The 22854-nt window shown below is 38.0% G+C and overlaps 2 protein-coding genes across 5 annotated transcripts in view; one reads left to right on the plus strand and one right to left on the minus strand.

Moving 5' to 3' along the window:
• tsnaxip1 (translin-associated factor X interacting protein 1) overlaps positions 1-21410 on the minus strand; it is a 76200-nt gene extending 54790 nt beyond the window's left edge. The window contains exons 1-3 of one of the 3 annotated variants that reach the window (XM_063066790.1): positions 17642-21410; positions 15693-15772; positions 299-411 (exon numbers count right to left, since the gene is read on the minus strand). In XM_063066790.1, coding sequence (XP_062922860.1) covers positions 299-411; positions 15693-15707 — 128 coding nt within the window. In that variant the 5' untranslated portion in view covers positions 15708-15772; positions 17642-21410. Of the gene's footprint in view, positions 1-298; positions 412-901; positions 1008-5420; positions 5508-5908; positions 6050-15692; positions 15773-17641 lie in introns of those variants that run through there. The other 2 variants (XM_063066789.1, XM_063066791.1) reach the window with 2 other exon arrangements.
• The window catches only part of ranbp10 (RAN binding protein 10), a 147340-nt gene continuing 130773 nt past the window's right edge, over positions 6288-22854 (plus strand). Inside the window, exons 1-3 of one of the 2 annotated variants that reach the window (XM_063066792.1) lie at positions 6288-6522; positions 7171-7282; positions 7369-7421. In XM_063066792.1, the coding sequence (XP_062922862.1) occupies positions 6330-6522; positions 7171-7282; positions 7369-7421 (358 nt within the window). In that variant the 5' untranslated portion in view covers positions 6288-6329. The remainder of the gene's footprint in view (positions 6523-7170; positions 7283-7368; positions 7422-22854) is intronic. The other variant, XM_063066793.1, reaches the window with a different exon arrangement.

Below are 22854 nucleotides of genomic sequence, written 5' to 3' on the forward strand. Positions count from 1 at the left end.
CCTCTGGGCAGAGAATGGCCTGATCCCATCATTTTGAAGCTGGGAATATTTAACTTTGCTTTGTTATTGCTTTTAGAGATCATCAAATCCAATTGTAGCCCTCTACCACTGAAAAGTAAAATCAACACACACTTATTTTATCTGATTTAAATGGCTCAAGGGAGCAATTAATCCATCAAGGGTCTCAAATAGCAGATAATTTGATGAATTATTTACATCTCTACACTAACAAGAAGTAATTTCTATCAATTTATAATTTTTAACATTCTCTATGAGCATAAGGATCAACAGCTCTTACCCATGCTGTTTGTTGATTTTTGATGGGTGAAGTTTTTGTTTATGTTGAACAATCTCTCCACCTATATGCCCAGGCCAGTTGGACAAGTAGCCCTCATTCACTTCCCCACTTGGCTGCATGGTAATGAAACATGAGGTCAGTGTGTTAATTAATAGAAAAATGGCAGATCCAAGAGAATACACTTGTGTTTAGAAAATAAGGAAATAAATCAAATTTTCTATGGAGGTACTAAATATATTTTTTTAAAACTTCCTGGGTGTGTTTCCCCAAGGCTACACTTTAGATGCAGCCAGAATACATACATTGATAATCTAACATTGCTTATTGCTTATTACTTAATGGGATGCTTGGAGGGGAAAAATAAACACTGAAATATACACATCCCTAAAATGCAATCCAGTGATGCAAAATGAATTCGGAGTAGAAACAGTCTGCTGGAAAGACAATAAATAGACCCAATCTGAAACAAAAAATATACATTTTCTGTCAGAATAAAGCAGTTCCATCCATTCCTCTCATGTGATTTTTGTCCCTCATTCCAGTACTTCTTGGTGTACCTAAAAGAATCTTCTAGGGGTATTTTGAGTGATGAAAGTACTTTACCAATAATTCTTTCAGTGGAAGATGGTATCTTATGGCACTGTCTTGTAACTGATAAGTCAGACAGGCAGGTTTAGGTACATCCATATTGGATTTCCTTGACATTCCTCTAAAATTAAACCAAAAATAATGATAGTGGTAAATTAGAACTACGTTTGTAATTGACTTTCAAATTGCATTTACCAAGATTGCTATGAACATATTAGTACAACTGAAGGCAAACCTTTTTTTCTCTACACACAAAATACAGTTTGCTCACTGACTTTAGCAATGAGTGAACCACATAGCCATGAGAATCTCAGGTTTAAAAAAAAATTAGTTGTGATGTGCAGATCTCTGAATCTGTCTCACCCTACAATGGTTCCAACCAATGATGGTCTCCAACAAGAAGTTCAACCACACTCCACTCCTAAGAATCAATGTCACTTGTACCACCAAAAGCAGCCCCCCCCCCGTGTCAACATAATGGGAAGTCATTACTTTATCGCCAGACCAAGCACAGGAATAGTGTAGGTCTAACACTGGCTATTTTTCAGTGAATGGCTTATGTTGCACAAGTGGTTGCCATATCCACATCTCACTTTTAAGGCTCAGTTATGAATATGATAAAGAATAACTGGGCTTGGATAACATCAACAAGCTTTACACTAATGACAATGCTTCTAGAGGTGAGAGAGGGAGGAATTATACGAGAATAAAAATTCAGGCACAAATAGATAGGAATGATTCAATATAGAGGACCACTATTCCAACAACTGATTGGCATATTTGATCAATGATCTTTCTCCCTGCCTCTCCCTCTGGTTTGCTCATTGCCGTAAAAAAATAATTTGTACATTCTAGTTCTGGTAAAATTGTTATCCTATTTTCTGTCTCCTTTGCTGACACAGCTGAACTGCCACATACTTCCTGCATTTTAGTCTTTCAACGCTTGCACCATTTTCCTTTAAATCTTGATAATCTACATTTGGTTGGTTAAAGAATTGCAAGGAAGCAATCTTCTTGTCCTCTTAATTGGAAAATCTCAAGGGAAGGTTTTTGACATAGAATCTTTCAACTATTCTGGATGCCAAACTTACTCGATGCACATTACTCAGTGCAAATGCATGTTGGAAAATACGGGCTTTAGTTAGATAAAAAAAGACTAATTTAAAGTCACAGATGCACTCTCGTTCATTGATCATGTTACTTCAGGATTGCTATGCTACAGAAATTATAGTTCTCAAGTTGCTAAACAGTAGACTGAAGCAGGATGAAGGATTAGTAACAAAATGTGCAGAGAAGCCTTCCTTTATTGCGTTTAAAGGAAGAACATTTATTTTAATTCAAAATAATTCAAACATGCTCTATTTGTTCTATATGGAAAAGTTACTTAGAATGAACTTAATGAAATAAGACAGAAGAATGATAATAGTTTTTGATCTTACATTTGGTCTGAAATGATCAAGTCTATAAAGAGTTTTCTTGATTAAACTGATCTCTATTTTGGAGAGATTTCCATTAATAGAATTAATGAAAGTCTCTCATGGCACGAACCATCAAAAATATTGCTGCCTATCAGTGTATTCATTAACCTTTAGGGCCTTTACAATGTGCCGTAGGCCACAATGGGACTGATCTAATTATGAAAGCTGTTTTGTTGATGTCTGCAGATATTTAAGTCAAGTATTCTCTCCTGATATTTACTTTTCTATTATATATTCCTATGATGAAACAATGAGGAATAGTCCAAAGAACAAGAGTTGTTCGACTGGGATTTGTATTGCTTGTATCAGGTTTGCAGAAGGATCGGTGAGCTTGTTAGAAGTTTTGGAATTTGGAAGTGCTGGAAGATCGGAAAACAGAAGCTCCACAGATACCCGTAGGAGCAGTGAGGAAGAGACAGATGAATTGATCAACAGCAATGACTTACAGAACTTTAAAGGGGGAAAGCATCTCAAGCTCTTTCTTAGAATCATAACTTAACCAAACAGAAATATCCAACAAACTAAGGAGTTATCAAAAGCACTGAATTAAAGTTTCAAAGATTCAAAGTACATTTATTATCAAAGTATGTATGCAGTATACAACCCTGAGATTCGTCTTCCCACAGACAGCCACGGAACAAAGAAACACCATGGAATCCATTCAAAGAAAACATTAAACACCCGATGAGCAAAAAAAAGAACAAACACGCAAATGGCAATAAACGAGCAAAAATCACAAACAATCAAACCACAGAGTCATTGAAACAGTCTAGGTTTGGTTAAGGAAATAATTTTAAGGAAAATGAAACAGATACAAATGTTTACATTGCAAATTATACTACAGTGGGCAAGAATTGAGAGAAAATATAGAAAACTTTTAACCATGTTACATGATGGGTACGTAACTGTTAAATTACTTTCCACATAGGTAACAGGAAGATAATACATTTTGGTAAGAATAAAGAGGTCATTGGAAAATAAGGGCTTTAATGAGATAAAGGAAACAACTAATTGAAAGTCACAGGCGCACAAATAATTAAAAATAATAACGTGGGCTGATGAGAGTATTAAAAAGCAAAGCATCAAGGCCAATTTCTGGTAGGTGGAGGGAGGGTTATAAAACTGAAAACGAGAAATATTAAAGTTTGTAGAGAATGGTGACAACATTAAACAAGGAATATGTGAATAGTTCTTATTCCTGAACTATAAAAAGAGGAAATTAAAGGAGGCATAGTAAAATATACAATGGAGATATACCAGAATGATCCCATAACTAAGAGAATATATCCATTGGTAAGGAATAAAATAGCTTAAATGCTTTTCTCCAAAAAGGTAACTGCAGGGTGATCTGAGAGATCATGGAAGGATGCAATAGGATTATCATAGAGGTGTTGATTCCACTTATAGACCAAACCAGGGCCTTAAATGTAATACACATCAAAGTTGCTGGCCAATCAGCATCTCTAGGAAGAAGTGCAGTCGACGTTTCAGGCCGAGACCCTTTGTCAGGACTAACTGAAGGAAGAGTGAGTAAGAGATTTGAAAGTGGGAGGGGGAGGGGGAGATCCAAAATGATAGGAAAAGACAGGAGGGGGAGGGATGGAGCCAAGAGCTGGACAGGTGATTGGCAAAAGGGATACGACAGGATCATGGGAAGAGCGTTCTGCCTCCGACAGTTGAAGGTTGGAAGGGATGGTAAATGGGGTGTTCTGGAGAAACTTCATGCATAGACTTGTTGGTTTGAATGACCTGTTACTATTGCTATAAATACTTCAATATCTTTCATTATGGCAGTAACAGTATCAGAAGTGAAGTTGCAGCAACTTTGGGTTTATTTCAATTATTATGCTGCATCCAACAACAGAATGAACAGTAGAGGACATTGTTTTAGGGGGATAAACCTGGGCACTTGGAAGGGGTACGTGTAAGAGCATCCTGAAGGCATCAATCAAGTTTTTGCTCTGCCATAGACCTCCTTATTGCTTTTATGTTGTCATTGAATTCCCTTGTCAGCCATGGTTGCATCATTCTGTCTTTATAATACTTATTTGAGATGTACCTATCCCGCACCTTCCAAATTGCTCCCAGAAACTCCAGCCACTGCTGTTCTGCCGTTAGCTCTGCTAGTGTCCACTTCCAATCAACTTTGGCCGGCTCCTCTCTCATGCCACCACAATTCCCTTCACTCCACTGTTATACTGATACATCTAACTTTAGCTTCCTCCTTTCAAACCACAAGGTGAATTCTATCGTAATTTGATCACTGCCTCCTATGCTTCATTTACCTTAAAGCTCCCTAATCAAATCTGGTTCATTACACAACACCCAATCCAGAATCGCCTTTCCCCTCATGGGCTTAACCACAAGCTGCTCTAAAAAGCCACCTCGTAGGCATTCAAGAAGTTCCCTTTTGGGATCCAGGACCAAACTGATTTTCCCACTCTACCTGTATGTTAAAATTCCCCATTACCATCGTAACACTGCCTTTATTACATGCCTTTTCTACTTCCCTTGACATTTATATCCCACATCGTGGTTACTGCTCGGAGCACTGTATCAGGTTCTTTATTTTTCACCCTTGTCCCTAACTTACTTTTATTTGCCCTTGCAAATGAATCGTGATTCGATTGGGCCGCTGGAAAAGGTAAAAGCCCGAGAACGTTACTCTTTAAGATCGCTTATCTCTACCTGTGTAGAGCTTCATCTGTCAATTCGATTGGGCCACCAGAAAAAATTTCATTGCACCAGTAAATTTAAGCCTGTTCACCCTTTCGGGTAAATAATCTATTATGCAGTATCTTAGAAGTTATCGCCAGTGACCTAGTCAAACTTTATTCGTCAAATCACAAGAGCCGTTTATCCGGTCGTCATTTGAGGCAGCTTGCTATCGTTTCTAACACCATGCCGTGAATTACAATTAAAATGTACTTTGTTGGCTTTGAAGCACGCCCTGAAAGCATGCAACTCTCTTTCGGGTGCTAATCGCAGCATTGCTTGTTTTTACAGCAGGCGGCTCCCTATATTACCCGTCTGGTCTCAGCGTTCTCTCGTCTTACCCCTGGTTCGGAGTTCGTGTTTTCGGACGCCCGGCGGAATGCGCAGACATAATTAATGCAAGCAAAGCGCAGAGAGGAGCGACTGACTCTCTCCCTCTTTGACCAGCTGTTGTGTACGGCGTGTTACCATGGTAACACATAAAAGGCCCCCGACGCTCAGGACCCATCGTTACCTTTGGTGCCTGTCATAGAGTAGCGAGAATCACTTATAGCCGGCACACGCAAAATTATATTTAGTGAAACATAAAAGTTTAATCGAGTAAACGTTGTAGTTTCTATTTTCCAATTGTTTGCGACTTTGATCTTCGATGAAAAATCCTCGAAAAGCTGGTGCTGATGTTGAGTTTGAGATTTAAAGTCGCTACCGAAGTCGGCCGGCCCGCATTCCACCTGTTTGTTTTCGCTAGATTATGACGCCTTCTGGGTATTTTAGTGCCTTTTCTCGGAGCCATTGATGAAGACGCTTTCTCGCATTACTCGTGACTTACTTTATCTTTGTGTCATTGTTTACACTGAGAAATACTTTTAGATTAGAAGTGAATCGATTCCTTTTCATTTTCTCCACTCTTTTTGCCAAGAACCGTGTTTCTAACAAATTGAGGAGAAATACAACTCCCAGCATACCCAGCATCCACGATCCCTACTATTCCCCTCCCCCCTACCCTCCGCGTTCGGGTTTCCCCGACAGCCAATCAACTGTCGAATCGGTGTGTTTTCGCTTCGTAGTGTGCCGTGTGGCATTCCGGGAGTTGTAGTCGACAGTTCTACAGTGTGTATGGACGGTGAATTTTGACTTCACCATCCGTCGTCCTCAGCGCTCAGCCCCGTGGCCCCCGAAGAGTGCGGCGACCAATGAGGTGCCAATACAATCCGTTCGTTATCCGGGATATATACACAATAGGATCCAAGATGGCTGAGTTTGGAGCCTCAAACCACGGGGATACTGCGCTGAATTATCAAGAAAAAGAGTTAAATGAAAGATTAAAGCGTCTATATCCAGCTGTGAACGAAGATGAGTCCCCTCTGCCCCGATCGTGGAGCCCAAAAGACAAGTACAACTATATCGGACTGTCACAGAACAATCTCCGTGTACACTATAAAGGTAATCTCTGTGGAATAATCTAGTTTAATCCTGTAAAAAAAGGTACCCGGTGAGTGATCGTGTTGTGAATAGTGATTTTTTTCCTGTTCATTTGGAAGCAATGATTGGCACTGTGACAGGTAACGTTCTTAATACCGATTGACGTCATTGATTTCTGATTGTGTCTCCAGTAAATAATTTTATTTGAAGATGTTTCAACAATTCATACAATAGCTCTTTTTACATATGAGATTTCAATATGCCTCATTTATGGCGTTGTGTCTTCTTGTTGAAATGATTACCGAATGATTTTTGAGAAACAAAGTCCCTGCGGATCGTCTCAATGGTGGCAGTGCAGTATCATATTTTGTTAGTTGCTTAAAATAAACACCTCCTTTTTGGCCGAGCTTCTTGCATTGTTTAAAACTGTAGTTATAATGTTTGTAGTCCTCTTACGATGAAGGCGATCCAACATAGCTCAGTGAAGAATATTTATTTGAAGGTTCGTCAACAGTTAAGGTGGATTTAGAAAAGAATATTTTATTCTTTAAGGGTCATATTTGCTTTAACGCTGACGTAATATGAACACAAAATCTGTTAGATTTAAACAGTTAAGATGTTAAAATCTCGTAAGGTGTTTCCTGAGGTGATTATTGTTTTCTTAATCAGGACATGGAAAAAATCACAAAGATGCTGCGTCCGTTCGCGCAACGCACCCGATCCCCGCAGCTTGTGGCATATATTACTTCGAGGTGAAGATAGTGAGTAAAGGCAGAGATGGGTAAGACCACTCTTGTTGGCACTGACATTACGTGACTCTTTAATGGCGGAGGATGATTCCTTATTTACAGCTCTCATTGTTCACAGGTACATGGGAATTGGACTGTCTGCCCAGGGTGTCAATATGAACCGACTGCCTGGTAAGTCACTGTTGTGTTATTAGTGTTTGTATTCAAAGTACATGGTTGGAGTTAAAAAAAAAACAAAACATGTGTATGTTTATGTTTTGCTTGCTTTCTGCTGGAAAGTCGAATTAATACGAGCGGGCAAGAGCGAGATTGTATTGACTATCTGAAAATGCCGATGACATAGTTCAATTTGAGTGGATTTCAGAACAAATATTTTTGATTTGCCAAATCCAGGAAAACGGGGATTGTGGTCACGTGCTCACTTCTGGTACATTTGTTGACATTATTAGCATATGGTCACGTGACTGCCGCGCGCAGTGCTGCAGAGAGACCAGGCATTCTGAGAGTTTTAACTGGAGTAAGGTTTATGCTAGTATCTTTTTTTAGAGTAGGCAGTTAGTCACCTAGTGACCACGCAATTCTGCCGAACTATACATTCTTGTGCACATATTGAAAAGAGACTGTAAAAATGAAGCAACTTGAAATATTCATGTTTTTTTTCCTCCTAAGACAAAATGATACTTTGGAAAAATATAAATAAACATTTAATTCTTATATGTTAGGGTAATTTTATTTCTATTGTAGTTTTCCCAGTGACTATTTTAGTGATAAAACATTAAGTAATTATTAACATATTATATTTGCTCAATTTGGAAAAAAAACTGTTAAATAGTAATGTATATTCTTTCTGGCTGACTGCAAGAGACTGCAGTTCTATTCAGAGGAAGTGAAGAATATATGTAGTTTATGTGAATGGCAAAGATTTGATAATGGATTATAATTATTGGAAAATGTGAAATTGTCCATTCAGGCAGGACATTTTTTTAAAAAAAGTTTGTTATTCTAAATGACAAACTTTTCTAGAGCTTTGAGATACAGAGGGATCTGGATGTCCTGGTGCTTTATTTATAAAAGGCTCAGTCACAGATACATCAAATAATTAGGAAAGCCTATAGAATGTTAGTTATTGATCAGGGAATTGCATACAGAAATAAAGAGACTGTGCTTCACTGCTATAGATCAATGGTGTGATAACATTTCATGTCCTTAATTGAGGAATGATGTAAATACATTTGAAATAGCTCAAAGAAGGTTCACTAGACTGTTACCTCTATGAGATGAGGTGCATTTATGAGGAAAAAGTTGGAGATGCTTGTTATGAATCTGTTGGAATTTAGAAGAATAAGCAGTGACTTGATGGAAACAAAAGATCATGAATGGTCTGGATATAGTAGATATGAAAAAGATATTTCCTTTTGTAGATTAACGTGAAACTAGAAATCATGTTTAAAATTTAGGTGTGCCTGTATGAAATAGATAAGGTGATTTTTGTTTTGGAATTTCCTGAAAGTGGTGAAAGCAATGTCTGTGAATATTCTTATTGGTAGAGAGTTTCTCAACAAGCATAGTTCTCAGATATATCTTGAGATCAGTGTTGCAGTCGGTTCAGGCATGATAAGGAGTTTAGTAATTCTTCAAAAGAACTTTGAAACACCAATTATTGAGTCATTCTTAAATTGTTATGTAAAGCGTTCTTTCCATCCCCTGACAAAAAGTTTTTGCTGCTGGTATCATAACCAACATTCACTTGATGCCTTGCCCCTGTGACTACCGTTCACATGTGAATCTCAGTGGTAAGTGACTGTGGTAAGTGAGTGTAAGAATTATCATGCTGAGCCTCATTGCATCTTTTGATTTCTTGAAACAGGGTCTGGCTTTCATTCACTATGAAAAAAACAGTAGTAATTTTCTTTTCACCTCCCCCCCCCCCGACTTCCTGTTCCATATTTTTCCATATGTTGAGGGTAGGTGCTGTGCCTGAAACATCATACCTATTGAGATGACTTCACTCAGGACAAATTAGAGAGTGAAATGAGAATCCTGTAGCACAAAACTACTGGCTTCTAGGAGCTTTCCAACTTGTCTCACTTCCTTGCATTTGCTCAATAGCTTTGCATATTGTTTGTTTTTAAGTTTATTTATCTTTCCTGTTTAGAAAATTTGTATTGAATGTTCATCTGCAAGTCTTCAATGATAATCCATCGTCAAAAATATCCTTGTCTTGTTATTATTGCCATAGCTTGAAGTTCTTTGATTTGTGTTCATTATACAAGTTACCTTTTATTCAGTATATAAAGAAGAATCACTATTTTGTAATGTTTTCCATTTATCTTTTAACATTGAAATATCTAAAGGGATCTTTTAGGGAGTGCCATAAAACCCCTCTTAGATAAAAATAGGATCCATTTTAGATTTTAATCTTAAAACTGAACAGTAGGATCCATATGGTTCCTCTTAATATAGGAAAAACATCCTGAGTTTTCTACAGACAATAATGAACAGAGCTATAAATAAGAGCTAGAGTAGAAAGTTGAAAGAAATGATTTTAAAGCAAGAGAAACGGAATGAAGTTCCAAAACACAATACAAAAACAATGGTTGGAAGTTTTGGCTGCAGCAAAGGAGTGGGAAGTAATATTCAGTCAAAGGGCAAGAAGCATGTAATGTGAAACATACAGCTGTAGTGAATTAAGAACTTGGCAAGAAAGGGGCAGATAAATGTACAGGACTGGAGAGGAGAGGTAACGTGGGCCATAAGTGTTCTGGAATAATTGATATTTATTAAAAACGAGAGAGCCCATATGAGCATTCCAGGGAGTAGACACATGAGTATTGAAGCATGTATTGGTTTTCAACAACATAGGGAGGATTGGCAAACTGGCAGTTTCGTGGAGAAAGAGAAATGGGACTTTGATAACTGACTTGCTGAATTTGAAGGAATGTTCGAACATTCTATGGAAAACTAAAATTATGCAGCAAACTGAGTAGATGTGCAAGGAAATGGAAGTAATAAGGAAAAGAATTCATTGTGTTTAACTTTGAATTATACAGTCGAGGAGTTGGGCATTAGTCTCAGAGTTCCTGTGTACAGAAGTGGCATCTGTGCTATTCTTGCTTTCATTTCTTAATTTATGGCCTTTTAGGTTATTTCACATGAAGTGTCCATTCAGGTACTTAATAAGTATCATGAAGTTTCTGACTACTGTTGTTTTGGATAATGCATTCTGGATCTTAATTCTGTGTTTAGTAACATTCTTTGAAATCAAAATATTGCAAATGCTCCATATCTGAAATAAAAATCTGCTCGTGGGCTGACCTGCTCGTGTACCTACCAGGGTGGAGGCTATGTAGCATCTATGCCAGGACCACCAGACTCAAAAGCAGTTACTTTCCCCAAGCAGTAAGGTTAATCAACACCTTCACCCACTAACTCACCTCACCACACCTCCACCACCACTACATCAATATTTCTAGTCAGTCACCTTATGAAAAGCCACTCGAACCAGGTTACTTAATGTCAATCTATATATATGCTATCTTATGTGGTTATTGTGTTCTTTATCTTAATATGTTTTTGTACTGCATCGGATCCAGAGTAACAATTATTTCATTCTCCTTTACACTTGTGTACTGGAAATGACATTAAACAGTTATGAATCTTGAAAAAAGAAAATTTTTGAAACACTCAGGAAGTTAAGCTACATTTTGGGGAAAATTTAAAAGAATAGAGACAATGGATCTTCAGTGACATTTCTAATGAAGTCATCAAACTGTAGCTTTAATTTGGGTTTACTTTCACCACAGATACTGTCTGACATGTTGAATACTTTTATTTCAGAGTCTGAGCAACTCCAGTGTTCTGTATCTCATAGTTACAACCTTTTCTCTCTGTCTACATTTGTCTCTCTCTCTCTCTCTCTCTCTCTCTCTCTCTCTCTCGCTCCATTTTCTCCAGACTATCCAATCATGACAAATAAGCTTTTGCTATCCTCTCTGTGGTGGTATCTGTTGGGTAAGCTTTGTTCTTGTAGTCTCAAAGTTCCATAGTATTTTTTCTTTTTTCCACTCCTTGCTGCTTCTCTGCAATTTAAAACATAGGTATTTTCTCATCTTTCTCATGTCGACCCAAAATATTATCCGTTTCTCTCTCCACTTGATTGGCTGAGTGTATCCAGCATTTTCTGTTTTAGTATTTGAAACAACCTCCTTACATGAAGCTCCTTCATTCACAGTCCTGCTACTTTCCAGTACTTGTGGACAAGCTGTCCCAGATCTCACTATTTCTCTCCATATCTTGGTAAAATGCCACTTCTGTTATATATTCCTTTACCTTGGTTGTCTTCTCTAAATTCATTACCTCACTTCTCCAGATTGAAATCTTTTTGGCAATTTTCACCCATCTGATCAGTTCACCCATGATTTAGCGCAGTCAGTAACTTTCCAAGCTTGCTTTCAACTACTGTCTATGTTTTGCAGCATTTAGAAACTTAATTGTTCTCTTCAGTGAGGTGTAAATGACTGATATATAACACAAAAGCTGAGGGCTGATACCTGGTGATGCCCAATCAAAACAACATTCCTCACACTAAAATGCCTGTCGACCATAACCTTTTGCTTTGTGCAGATTTTAAGGATAATTATTAGGGATAGGAAGACCCTCTTATTACATGTATATTGTTGTATGTATACCTACTTCAAAAGGGCAACAATTATTCCAGTGCTCAAGAAGAGCAGTGTAAGCTGCCTTAACGACTATAGTACTCACATTTACGGCTTTGAGAGGTCACGCTTGGCTATAATCAACCCCTTTCTCAGTAAGGACCTGGACCCACTGTAGAATGCCTATTGCCACAGTAGGTCTGTGGCAGATGCATTCTCAATGGCTTTAGATCACCTGGACAATACAAATATCTATGTCAGGATGCTGTTCTTTGACTATAGCTCAGTATTTAATACCATCATTCTGACAGTCCCAATCAAGAAGCTACAGAACCTGGACCTCTGTATCTCCCTCTGTAACTGGATCCTCAACCTCCCAACCAGAAGACCACAATTTGTGTGGATTGGAAATAACATCACCTCACTGACAATTAACATTGGAGCACCGCAGGGATGTGTGCTTAGCCCACTGCTCTAATCTCTCTACACCCATGACTGAGTAGTTGGGCATAGCTCAAATGCCGTCTATAAATTTGCTGATGATACAACCATTTTTTGGCAGAATATCAGATGGTGATGAGATGGCGTACAGGAGTGAGATATACCAGCTACTTGAGTGGTGTCGTAGCAACAACCTTGCACTCAATGTTAGTAAGATCAAAAGAGCTGATTGTGGACTTCAGGAAGGGTAGGATGAGGAATCACAAACCAATCCTAATAGAGGGACCAGAAGTGGCGCGAGTGAGCAATTTCAAGTTCCTGAGTATTAATATCTCTGAGGACCTCACCTGGTTACAACATACTGATGCAGCTATAAAGAAGGCAAGACAGCGGCTATATTTCATTAGGAATTTGAGGACATTTAGGTTGTCACTTAAAACACTCAAAAACTACTGCGGATGTACCATGGAGAGCATTCTGATGAGCTGGATCACTGTCTGGTATGGTGGGGGGTGGGGTCTGCTGCACAGAATCGAAGTAAGTTGCGGAAAGTTGTAAAAACTAGTCAGTTCCATCATGGTCAATAGCCTCTGTGGTATCCAAAACATCTTCAAGGAGCGGTGCCTCAGAAAGGCGGCATCCATCATTAAGGACCCCCATCACTCAGGACATGCCCCCTTCTCATTGTTACTGCCGTACAGAAGCCTGAAGGCACACATTCAGTGATTCAGAACAGCTTTTTCCCCTCTACCATCTGATTTCTAAATGGACATTGAACCCATGAACACTACTACCTCATTACTTTTAAAAAAAATTTATTTCTGTTTTTGCACTACTTATTTTAATTCAACTGTTTAATATACACATGTATATACTTGCTGTAATTCAGTTTTTTTCTATATTTATCGTGTATTGCATTGTACTGTTGCCGTGAAGTACAACACCCTATTTTTCTGAAGATGGAGAATCTTACTTGCATTTTCCACTTAGACACACATTTTTGATCTCTGGAAAGGTCTTCTCCTTCACTCGGTTGATCTTAATTTAGTTATGAATGGTCCATGGGCTTTTCCTTCACTCTATTTGCCAACATTAATATATACAATTAATACAATGAAGGGTCTTGGCCCAAAATTTTGACTTTATTCCTTTCCGTAGATTGGGCCTGACCTGCTGAGTTCCTCCAGCATTTGTGTGTGTAGCTATTAATATATACCTTCCCTTTATAAAATTTATTTGGCAATATTGAGCTGACATATACTTTCCTGTTTTTAGCTTGCCAGGCCTCAATGGGATCTAGATTTAAGGCTTCCACCTTTTTTGTGGTAACATATTTGCTGTGAATATTAATCCTCTTGAATGCCACCAATATTCTGACAGTGATTAGTTTAAAGTAGTTGTTAGTATCCAAGAAGAAGAAGTAGTATCCATATTTGCACAATTACATCTTGTAGTAAAATTAAACCTTTTCCAGATTGTGAATGTGATGCCTAGCCTATTTTGCATTTCCCTGAATTAAGTTGATTCCAATTGATTTACTGATTACTTAGCATTCTCCTTCTGTGGCTAAAATTACAGAACTGCCCTCTGTTTGTTGGAAATAACGAAATTCGGGGAACACAGTTTGGCATAATCTAGAAAGAGAAATAGTTAATATTTCAGGTCAAAGACCTTGATTTGTTGATGGCCTTGTTACATATTTAATGAAAAGGTTCTCCTGAATATATTTTAAGTATTCTGTTCATTTTATTACCTTTTCCGCCAATTACATTGAAATAAGCAGGTGGTTGAAATCTTCCCTGATTAGTGTGTTTCTGTCTCACTCTTTCCCTGATTATTTGTGGCTCTGTAATGCACTCCAATATTGTATATGCTTGCTCATAATTTGTTCTTCATTTTAACTAATTTAATATTCCTTTCTCACATCATCCCTCCTCATGCCTATAATTGTTTATTTCACTGTTACTGTAACCCCTACCACTTTCTCAACCCTACCTCAGTTGCAATCCCTCAAATCAGGAATTTTGATTTTATTCCTGCTCTCTTAAGTTATATTTTAATACTAGGCCAAAGGAAGGAAGATGTTTAACTATACGCACTCTAAATACGACTGCCTTGCTCAAGACTTATTCATATGTATACTATTAAGTACAGTGGATTCTGTTTAATTGGGACACATTGGGACCAGTACATTTTGGTCCAGTTAGACGAGGGCTGCCCTAATTAGATGAAGTTTTATGGAAATATTTTAAAAGGTATTTTTAAAAAAAAATAGACGAACTACATTTAACTGAACAGCAAGATATGTATTTAAATGAAAAACAGAGAAAATTAAAACACTATCAATACTATAAAACTATTAGATCTTAATAGTTATCAATGGAGGAATTCATCCACTGCAGTGTTCTTCTGATTGACTGTAAAGAACAAAATCAACACAGACGCCTGTTGTAGATAATGGACTTCTGATTAAGATGGCGCTACCAAATGCATGCGGCAGCTTACTGGTGGTTTAAAAAATTTAAGAAATCTGACTAAAAACATCACTAAAAACACATTTTCTGAGGTAAATTGTGTTAAATTATCGCTGTAAACAGTGAAGGGGCAAAGGATAATGAGGCGAGTTCAGGGGATGAGCTGGGATGGTATATTGCAGAATTGATGCAGATGGAGTGGGCCATTTGGAGAGGAGAGATCGAGGCCGGGGCAGAGGAGTGTGTGGTTGGGCCACTTTGGGTGTGGAGAGGAGAAGTTTGGTCAGTAGAATTCCGGTCAGTAGAATTCCAATGCTCATACAACTGGCCCAGTGCTCTGGTCATCGAGTTGATTTTGAGGACTTGAGAGTAGCTTCGGGCTGGGCAGCGAAATCTGGGACTGGAGCGAGTTGCTGGGCGGCATGGTCTAGGCCCCAAGCCCACTGCAGTAGCCGGGTCCTAGTGCAAGGTACAGTTCACAGTTTACATAGTTTAAACCCCGGCCCAGGTTGGAGGTGAGAGCTGATTTCGCTAGCTCTCTGCAATATTCACTTCTCTTTCCAGGAGGCCAAAGCCTTTTACTGTTCCATTGTTTGTTCAATTTAAACGCTGGCTCTAATGGGCTGAAAAGGTAGGGTGTCGGGATCTGAGGCGAGAGCCGATTTTGATCATTCTCCACGATGGTCACTCCTCTCTCCCCATGGTGCTGAGACTATGAAGACTGCCCTGGCTGCTGTGCTCTGTGCCTGCTAATATGATGAACTAATAAGTGAGACTTTGGGCCTACCCCAGGCTGCTCTGGGGTTTGGATCTGAGGACTCAGTTTGGTTTGCTTCAATTGTTTACATGATTTGTGATTTTTTTTTTACCTTTCTCTTGCTCATTGGGTATTGGTCTTCTATTTTTTTTCTTTAATTGGGTTCTTATGGGTTTCTTGCTTTGTGGCTACCTGTAAGCAAACAAATTTCAAGGTTGTATAATTTATACATTCTTTGATAATAAATGTATGTTGAATCTTCAATCTTTGAATCATACAATGATTTTGACGATTACATTTTCCAAGTCAACATTTTCATTATAACATTCAAGATGATTGTCGATACCTTCAAGTTCTTCCCAATTAAGCGGCATAGTGTTCCAACCAAATGAAGGGCTTTTTTCTCAATTGGTTGTTTTTCTTTAAGAGTTGTCCAAATAAGCCCCGATTAACCAATGGCCCAATTAGCCAGAATCCAAAGTATATGCCTTTGAACTGGGTGTTTTAGTACCCATTTATCTTAAACAAAGTCAAGCAGGATCATATTGTATTGTAATTAACAGAAACAATCTTTTAAAAAAATCTGTAATTCTTATTGTAAGGAATAGAGCAAGAGGTAACTTTATTATATTTGCACCTCTAGTAATTAACTTAAATTGTATAAATATTTTATTGCATGATTTTGAGGTTTTGCTATTTAATACCTAAGTTGTTGCAGCAAAGTCAGTATGAAGAGGTGATTTGCAGAAGGATTCACTTGGTGTTGAATCTGGTTCAAGTGTGATTATATTTTTAAAGCAGTTTTGAACTAGGTAGGATTTTGTTTGAGTAGTGGAGTATGCCCAATGTAGCACAAACCTAAGCAACCTTGTAAACTGCTGTGTGTTAAATCTGCATTTCTAATGTCTGTAGCTACTAATGTTCATTGTCTGCCTGCACCCCAGTGGAAACTGAAATAGTGCATTACTGACAATGTAACAGTAACCTTCCTTCCCTTTCTTACTCCCAACCTGTGTCACAAAGCAATGCTAAGGATCCATCCTTCATACTTTACCTTTGCTCAACTATGTACTGGTGTTTAAAAGCTTTATCCATAGCACAAGGTTAGCTTACACAGTTATGGCAATAATCTCCAGGTATGTATTACTTGATCCCTTGACTTTGACTCTGCACTGTCAGATCATTGTTTAGTGTATACCTCAAAATACAAGTGCTTTGCTCACCCTGAGGTACGTACTTTGTATGATAGGCTGTAAGTGGGCAAAAGCCCACGTGCAGATTTGAATGCACATACCCAGCTGGAGTATCAAGTATGTATTATTAGCTCTAGAACAAGACCCCTTCTGGCTATAGTGACATGGAGTTTTCACCAAAGCCCTTGAACCTAGAAATTTTCAAAAATGGTTTAGTGTTGCAGATCCTAGGTTTAGCAGATGATGAGCAAGTCACAACCTTTCCTCTGTGTGGCCACTCTTCGGGAATGGACCAGATCATCATTGGGGGCCCATCGCCCTGTTTGACTTGAAACTAAACTTTAAATCCCACACCATCTTCCTGCCACTTGCACTTCTTGCCTCTAAAATTGATTGTCTCTGTCTTCATTACGAATGCAATGTGTATATTTTTTATATACATGCAACCCTCTCACTGGGGTTTGTACACCAGCTTGGCTCATTAGCTGACTCTGCTGACAGCCATGTGACTCAGCAGTGAGAAGGCCACCTTTCTTAAGCAATATATGTCTAGGTTTGGTATGATTTGGGGTTCAACCAGACAGGAACATCGGGATGTTCCAATTAAAGGAACCTCGATTTGAGCGAATGCTGTGTAATTGCTGCCCATACACGGTTATCGGTAGCCCAGAAATGACAGATCATAGACCAGGATTAAATTATAAAGAAAGTATATTTACCAATTTTCAACTTTATCAAACAATTAACAGGGAAAGAAAAAGAAAAGAGCCCATTACAGTTAAACCAGACTAAATGTGCACATAAACATTGGAGCTCATTTCTCTAGTAGCTGTGAGTAACTTTACTCATAGTGCTGAATTCTGCTCACCAACCACAGGTAGAAGTTCCCTTTTTGGAATCCTCTGCCTCATGAAGCACTCCTTGCAATAGGGTCTCCCCTTCAGATGGGATCCTCCAGGTGTCTCCCTGGTGCTCTTCTCACTGCACCTCGCGCCAAAAGAACATAAACCAGGTTACTGTCCATCAGAAAATTCTTCCCGCCCGGCTCTTAAGAATGTTGTATGCTATCTCACTCCTGATTGGCTAACACAGCATTCCTAAGTTGGACAACATGGCTCCTTATCTTTAGCTGTAGCCAAAACACTCTTACCAGCAGGACACACTGCTTTTACCAAAAACTGCTAAAATAAAATGCCTCACAGCAAAGCAGTAGAAACCTCAACCTGGACATTACATACATACAGTGGCATGCAAAAGTTTGGGCACTCCTGGTCAAAATTTGTGTGACTGTGAATAGCTAAGCGAGTAAAAGATGAACTGATTTCCAAAAGGCATAACGTTAAAGATGACACATTTTTAATATTTTAAGCAAGAAAACTTTGTATTTCCATCTTTTACAGTTTCAAAATAACAAAAAAGGAAAAGGGCCCGAAGCAAAAGTTTGGGCACCCTGCATGGCAGTACTTAGTAGCACCCCCTTTGGCAAGTATCACAACTTGTAAACGCTTTTTGTTACCAGCTAAGAGTCTTTCAATTTTTGTTTGGGGAATTTTCGTCCATTCTTCCTTGCAAAAGTTCTGTGCGATTCTTGGGCCGTCTTGCATGCACTGCTCTTTTGAGGTCTATCCAGAGATTCTCGATGATGTTTAGGTCGGGGGAACTGTGAGGGCCATGGCAAAACCTTCAGCTTGCGCCTCTTGAGGTAGTCCATTGTGGATTTTGAGGTGTGTTTAGGATCATTATCCTGTTGTAGAAGCCGTCCTCTTTTAATCTTCTGCTTTTTTACAGACGGTGTGATGTTTGCTTCCAGAATTTGCTGGTATTTAATTGAATTCATTCTTCGCTCTACCAGTAAATGTTCCCCATGCCACTGGCTGCAACACAAGCCCAAAGCATGATTGATCCACCCCCGTGCTTAACAGTTGGAGAGGGGTTCTTTTCATGAAATTCTGCACCCTTTTTTCTCCAAACATACCTTTGTTCATTGAGGCCAAAAAGTTCTATTTCAACTTCATCAGTTCACAGGACTTGTTTCCAAGATGTATCAGGCTTGTTTAGATGTTTCTTTGAACCTTTTGAATAGAACTTTTTGTCCGCTCTTCGGTGTACCACTGACTAATGCTTCCCCCTTCCTTTCCAGTCATGATGACGCATCTCCACTGGAAATATCAACTCATTTCCATAGAAGCTGCCTGACCTGCTGAGTTTTCTGTATATTGCTATGTATATATATTTTTTTGCTGACCCCCAACTCCAGCACTTGTCTCCTGATTTCCTGTGGACAAGCTCCACTTAAAAATAAAGCTGCATGTATTTTGTTCGTGCACTTTCCCTGCCCTACACAATTCTCAATTTTAGTTATCTGTTCAGATTACCTCTTTGCCTCTAATTTAAGACAACATTTATATCCTCCCTCTACACTTACAGGTTCTTCTATCTCTTTATTCCATGCTTAGTAAATCCTCTGAAACCAGCTGTCTCTGCAACTCTGTTCTTTGTCAGTTTGGTGTTAGCAGAACCTATATATACTCAAGTCATGCTTTTTGGTATTCCCTCTTTCCATTTTCCATCTCTGTACCTATGAAATTCTTCGAAATTTTTTTTCTTTCTTCCAGTTTTTGGTCATATTTTCTAATTTCACTTTCTTATACCTTTTAAAAATTTATTTGATCATATATTTGGAATATTTAAAGGTGTTCTATACTTATATTGATGCATATAATGAATGGGCCTTGACTCTATCAATACCATTTATAAATGTAACAATATAAGTGTGAGGAACATGCAAGATATTTCTTCCTTTTCCCCTACAGTAATTACTTGTCTATGTCTGACAACCTTTGCTTGATTGATTACATGATATTTCCAAGAAGATTTAATGAATTGTGGCAAGCCTTTATATAATTAAATCATGCAATCGTAGTCTTTGTGGTTATGTACTTTGCAGGCAGGGAAAATACTCAGGCTAGCAACGGTTTATTTTGGTGTACCACTGACTAATGTTAGATTATCTTCTCATACTTTCCACAATACATTGAGGGATGCCTCCCATAGAATTTAGAACCTTAGTTACTGGCAAGTTAAATGAAATTTTGTTCCTTATTATTAATTATACAAAATACTTGTAATATATTTATGATATAAATAAATCATTGAAACAGTATAGAGTAGATGAATGAGTGCAGTAGGAGCATGACTGGATTGCTGCCTTATTTTGATGGAGAAAATCTGATTTTATTTTAACTCTGTTGTTCTTGCCTACACCTTTACAAATACTTCATTGTTATTGGCTGTGAAGGAATACAGTGATGGTATGTGTGCTCATGTTTTTATGTCTCAGTCTTTAAGAGAAGTAGTCTGAGGCCAAGTAAAAACATGCTTTCATTTGGCATATTTTTGCTTCCGGTCATAAATCTCCCAGAACATCGAGCAATAAATGAATTAAAGTGCTTTGAGTAATACAAAGACAACATGTTACCAACATAAAGCAGGGCAACAATAGTTGTGGAAGAGTTGAATAAACAATAAACCTATTTAATTGTTGATGTTCATTTGGGCAGTGTAGGTCACAAATTCTGCCCTGCCCTGTTCGGAATATTGTCTGTACATATCTAATTCATATAGCGTCTGTTTAACATTGATTCAGCAATGTTGTACTGGTCTCAGTATTGAGGCATTGTATTTATAGGATCTTGTATTGATCTCGCACATTAATGTAGGAGAACGTTCAAAACCAGTTTACAAATATTTGTCAAAATTAATTTTGGACTAAAGGAGATGTTGAGAAAGGATGATGTCAGAAACCCGGTCAGATATTCAGCTTTTAAGAAGGTTTTAAAGATAATGGGTTTTAAAAAAACAGTGAGGCTAAAGCAACAGGGTAAGAGGCCAGAATTTATTAACATTAAATTTTTGATTCAATCGTGAACTCATAATCATCTGTTTCTGAGGTCATCCTGAGGCAAATTGACAACTGGAAACTATATATAAAGTTTGTCTTTTTTTCTTCAAGCACAAGTGTTATCCTATAAGTGTTATTGGAGAGCTCATGGTCATTTTCTGTTGTGACAAACTATAAAATGATACTGAAATAAAAACCTTGTAAATATGAAGTCTCAGAGTTAGGGTGAAATATGACAGAAGTTAAACTTACAGAATGTCAAATAAAACCAATTACAAAAACAGAAGCATCCAGAACTTAACTAATCAGGAAAAAAGAAACAATTGTTTTTGATATTTAATTCACCATTCAGATCAGAGTTTATTAACTTCCTGAAAGAATTCCCATTATCTACCAGAAGATTTTTGAGATATGAGCCATAGAACCTTTGTAGAAACCTAAGATAATCTTTTGTTTTCATCCATTTTTTAAAAAGCTTGCATATACTAAAATCTAAGCATAGACTTTTTGATAGCAGCAGCATTCTAAATCCCTTTGCCTCACTGATGAGGGAAACAGTCCACATTATCTCATTATAATGCTGTATGATTGGAGGCTCTGCAGTGTTTTGAATGTTGTATTATTAGTTTATATAAACAGTTTCATCATCAAAATTTATTATGGAAATAAAAGTGAGCAGTAAATGTATGATTTTAAAGTGGAGATTAAATGATGTCTGTATGCCCTTATTTAAATATTCATTGCTGACTATCCTTGCTTCACCTGAAGATCACAACATATAAACATATTTCAAAGTTGCTGGTGAACGCAGCAGGCCAGGCAGCATCTGTAGGAAGAGGTGCAGTCGACGTTTCAGGCCGAGACCTGACGTTTCAGGACGTCCTGACGAAGGGTCTCGCCCTGAAACGTCGACTGCACCTCTTCCTACAGATGCTGCCTGGCCTGCTGCGTTCACCAGCAACTTTGATGTGTGTTGCTTGAATTTCCAGCATCTGCAGAATTCCTGTTTACATATAAACATATTTTTTATGTCAGAGACAATTGCTGTTTGATTTTATTTCTTCTTGAATATGTGAGATTTGGGCACTTTGCATGAAAAACCAAATCTACAGACACGTTCCTTCTGAATTTTCGTCATATATGTAAGTGTTTGCTTTATATTTGGAGGTTGAAATAGAAGTAATTTTATACAGTATTTGATTGATGAGTGTAAAGAAGCCATATCTGATATAAGTCTTTGTTAGTTATGACATAGCGAGGAGTTATGGTACAGATCTATAAAGCCTAGGTGAGGTTACTTCTGGCGTGTTAGCTGCATTTTGGATGCCAGTGTCCACAGATTGTAATTACTGTGGTGAGGGTGCAGAGGAGATTCACCACGATGTTGTTTGGGATAGAGTGCTTGATTTGGCAGGAGAGACTGAACAAGCTAGGTGTGTTTTCTTTGGAGCAAAGAAACTGTACAATATTATGCAAGGTAAAAATAAGATACACAATACTAAAATTTTACTGCTAGCAAAGGTATCTCTTTGTTAAAGGTACAACTTTAAAGTAAGCTTTAAGAGACTAGAGTGATATAAGGAAGATTAATTTCACACAAAAGGTAGTTGGAATTTGGAATGCATTGTTTGAGAGGATGGTGGGGAGAGACTGCAACATCGAAGCAGCTTCTAGCTGAGTACTTGAATCACAGACACGCAGAAGGCTATAGGCCGAGCATTGGTAAACGAGTGTAGGTGGTTATAACGGGTTGACAGAGTGGACTCAGGAGTCTTAGTTGTGTATTTCTCCATGACTTTGAGTGTATATTAAAATCATTGTTATTGATCAAGTTTTTATCTGTGACAAGAGAGAATGATTATATTTATTTGAATAACTAAATGATGCTTACTGAGTGGATTATTTCAATGTGTTCTGGCCAGAACATTAGGAAACTAAATCTAGGGCAAAATAAAAATTTAAAAACAAAAGTGATTTGCATGCTTACATGTAGAGTTTTTATATGATTGCATTCATTATATGGAAAAGAGGGGTCTTGGCTTAGGTATTCAGTTGTACTGTGATTACCTATGACTCTTTGAACATAATTTGCATGGTGATATTGAGTTTATCAAACACAACACAATACAATATTAAATATACCTGCTTGAGGAAATGCGTATTAAAAGTATTAATGTTTA

Source organism: Mobula hypostoma, chromosome 14 (genome assembly GCF_963921235.1).
Source record: "Mobula hypostoma chromosome 14, sMobHyp1.1, whole genome shotgun sequence".
Taxonomy (NCBI): Eukaryota; Metazoa; Chordata; class Chondrichthyes; order Myliobatiformes; family Myliobatidae; genus Mobula; species Mobula hypostoma.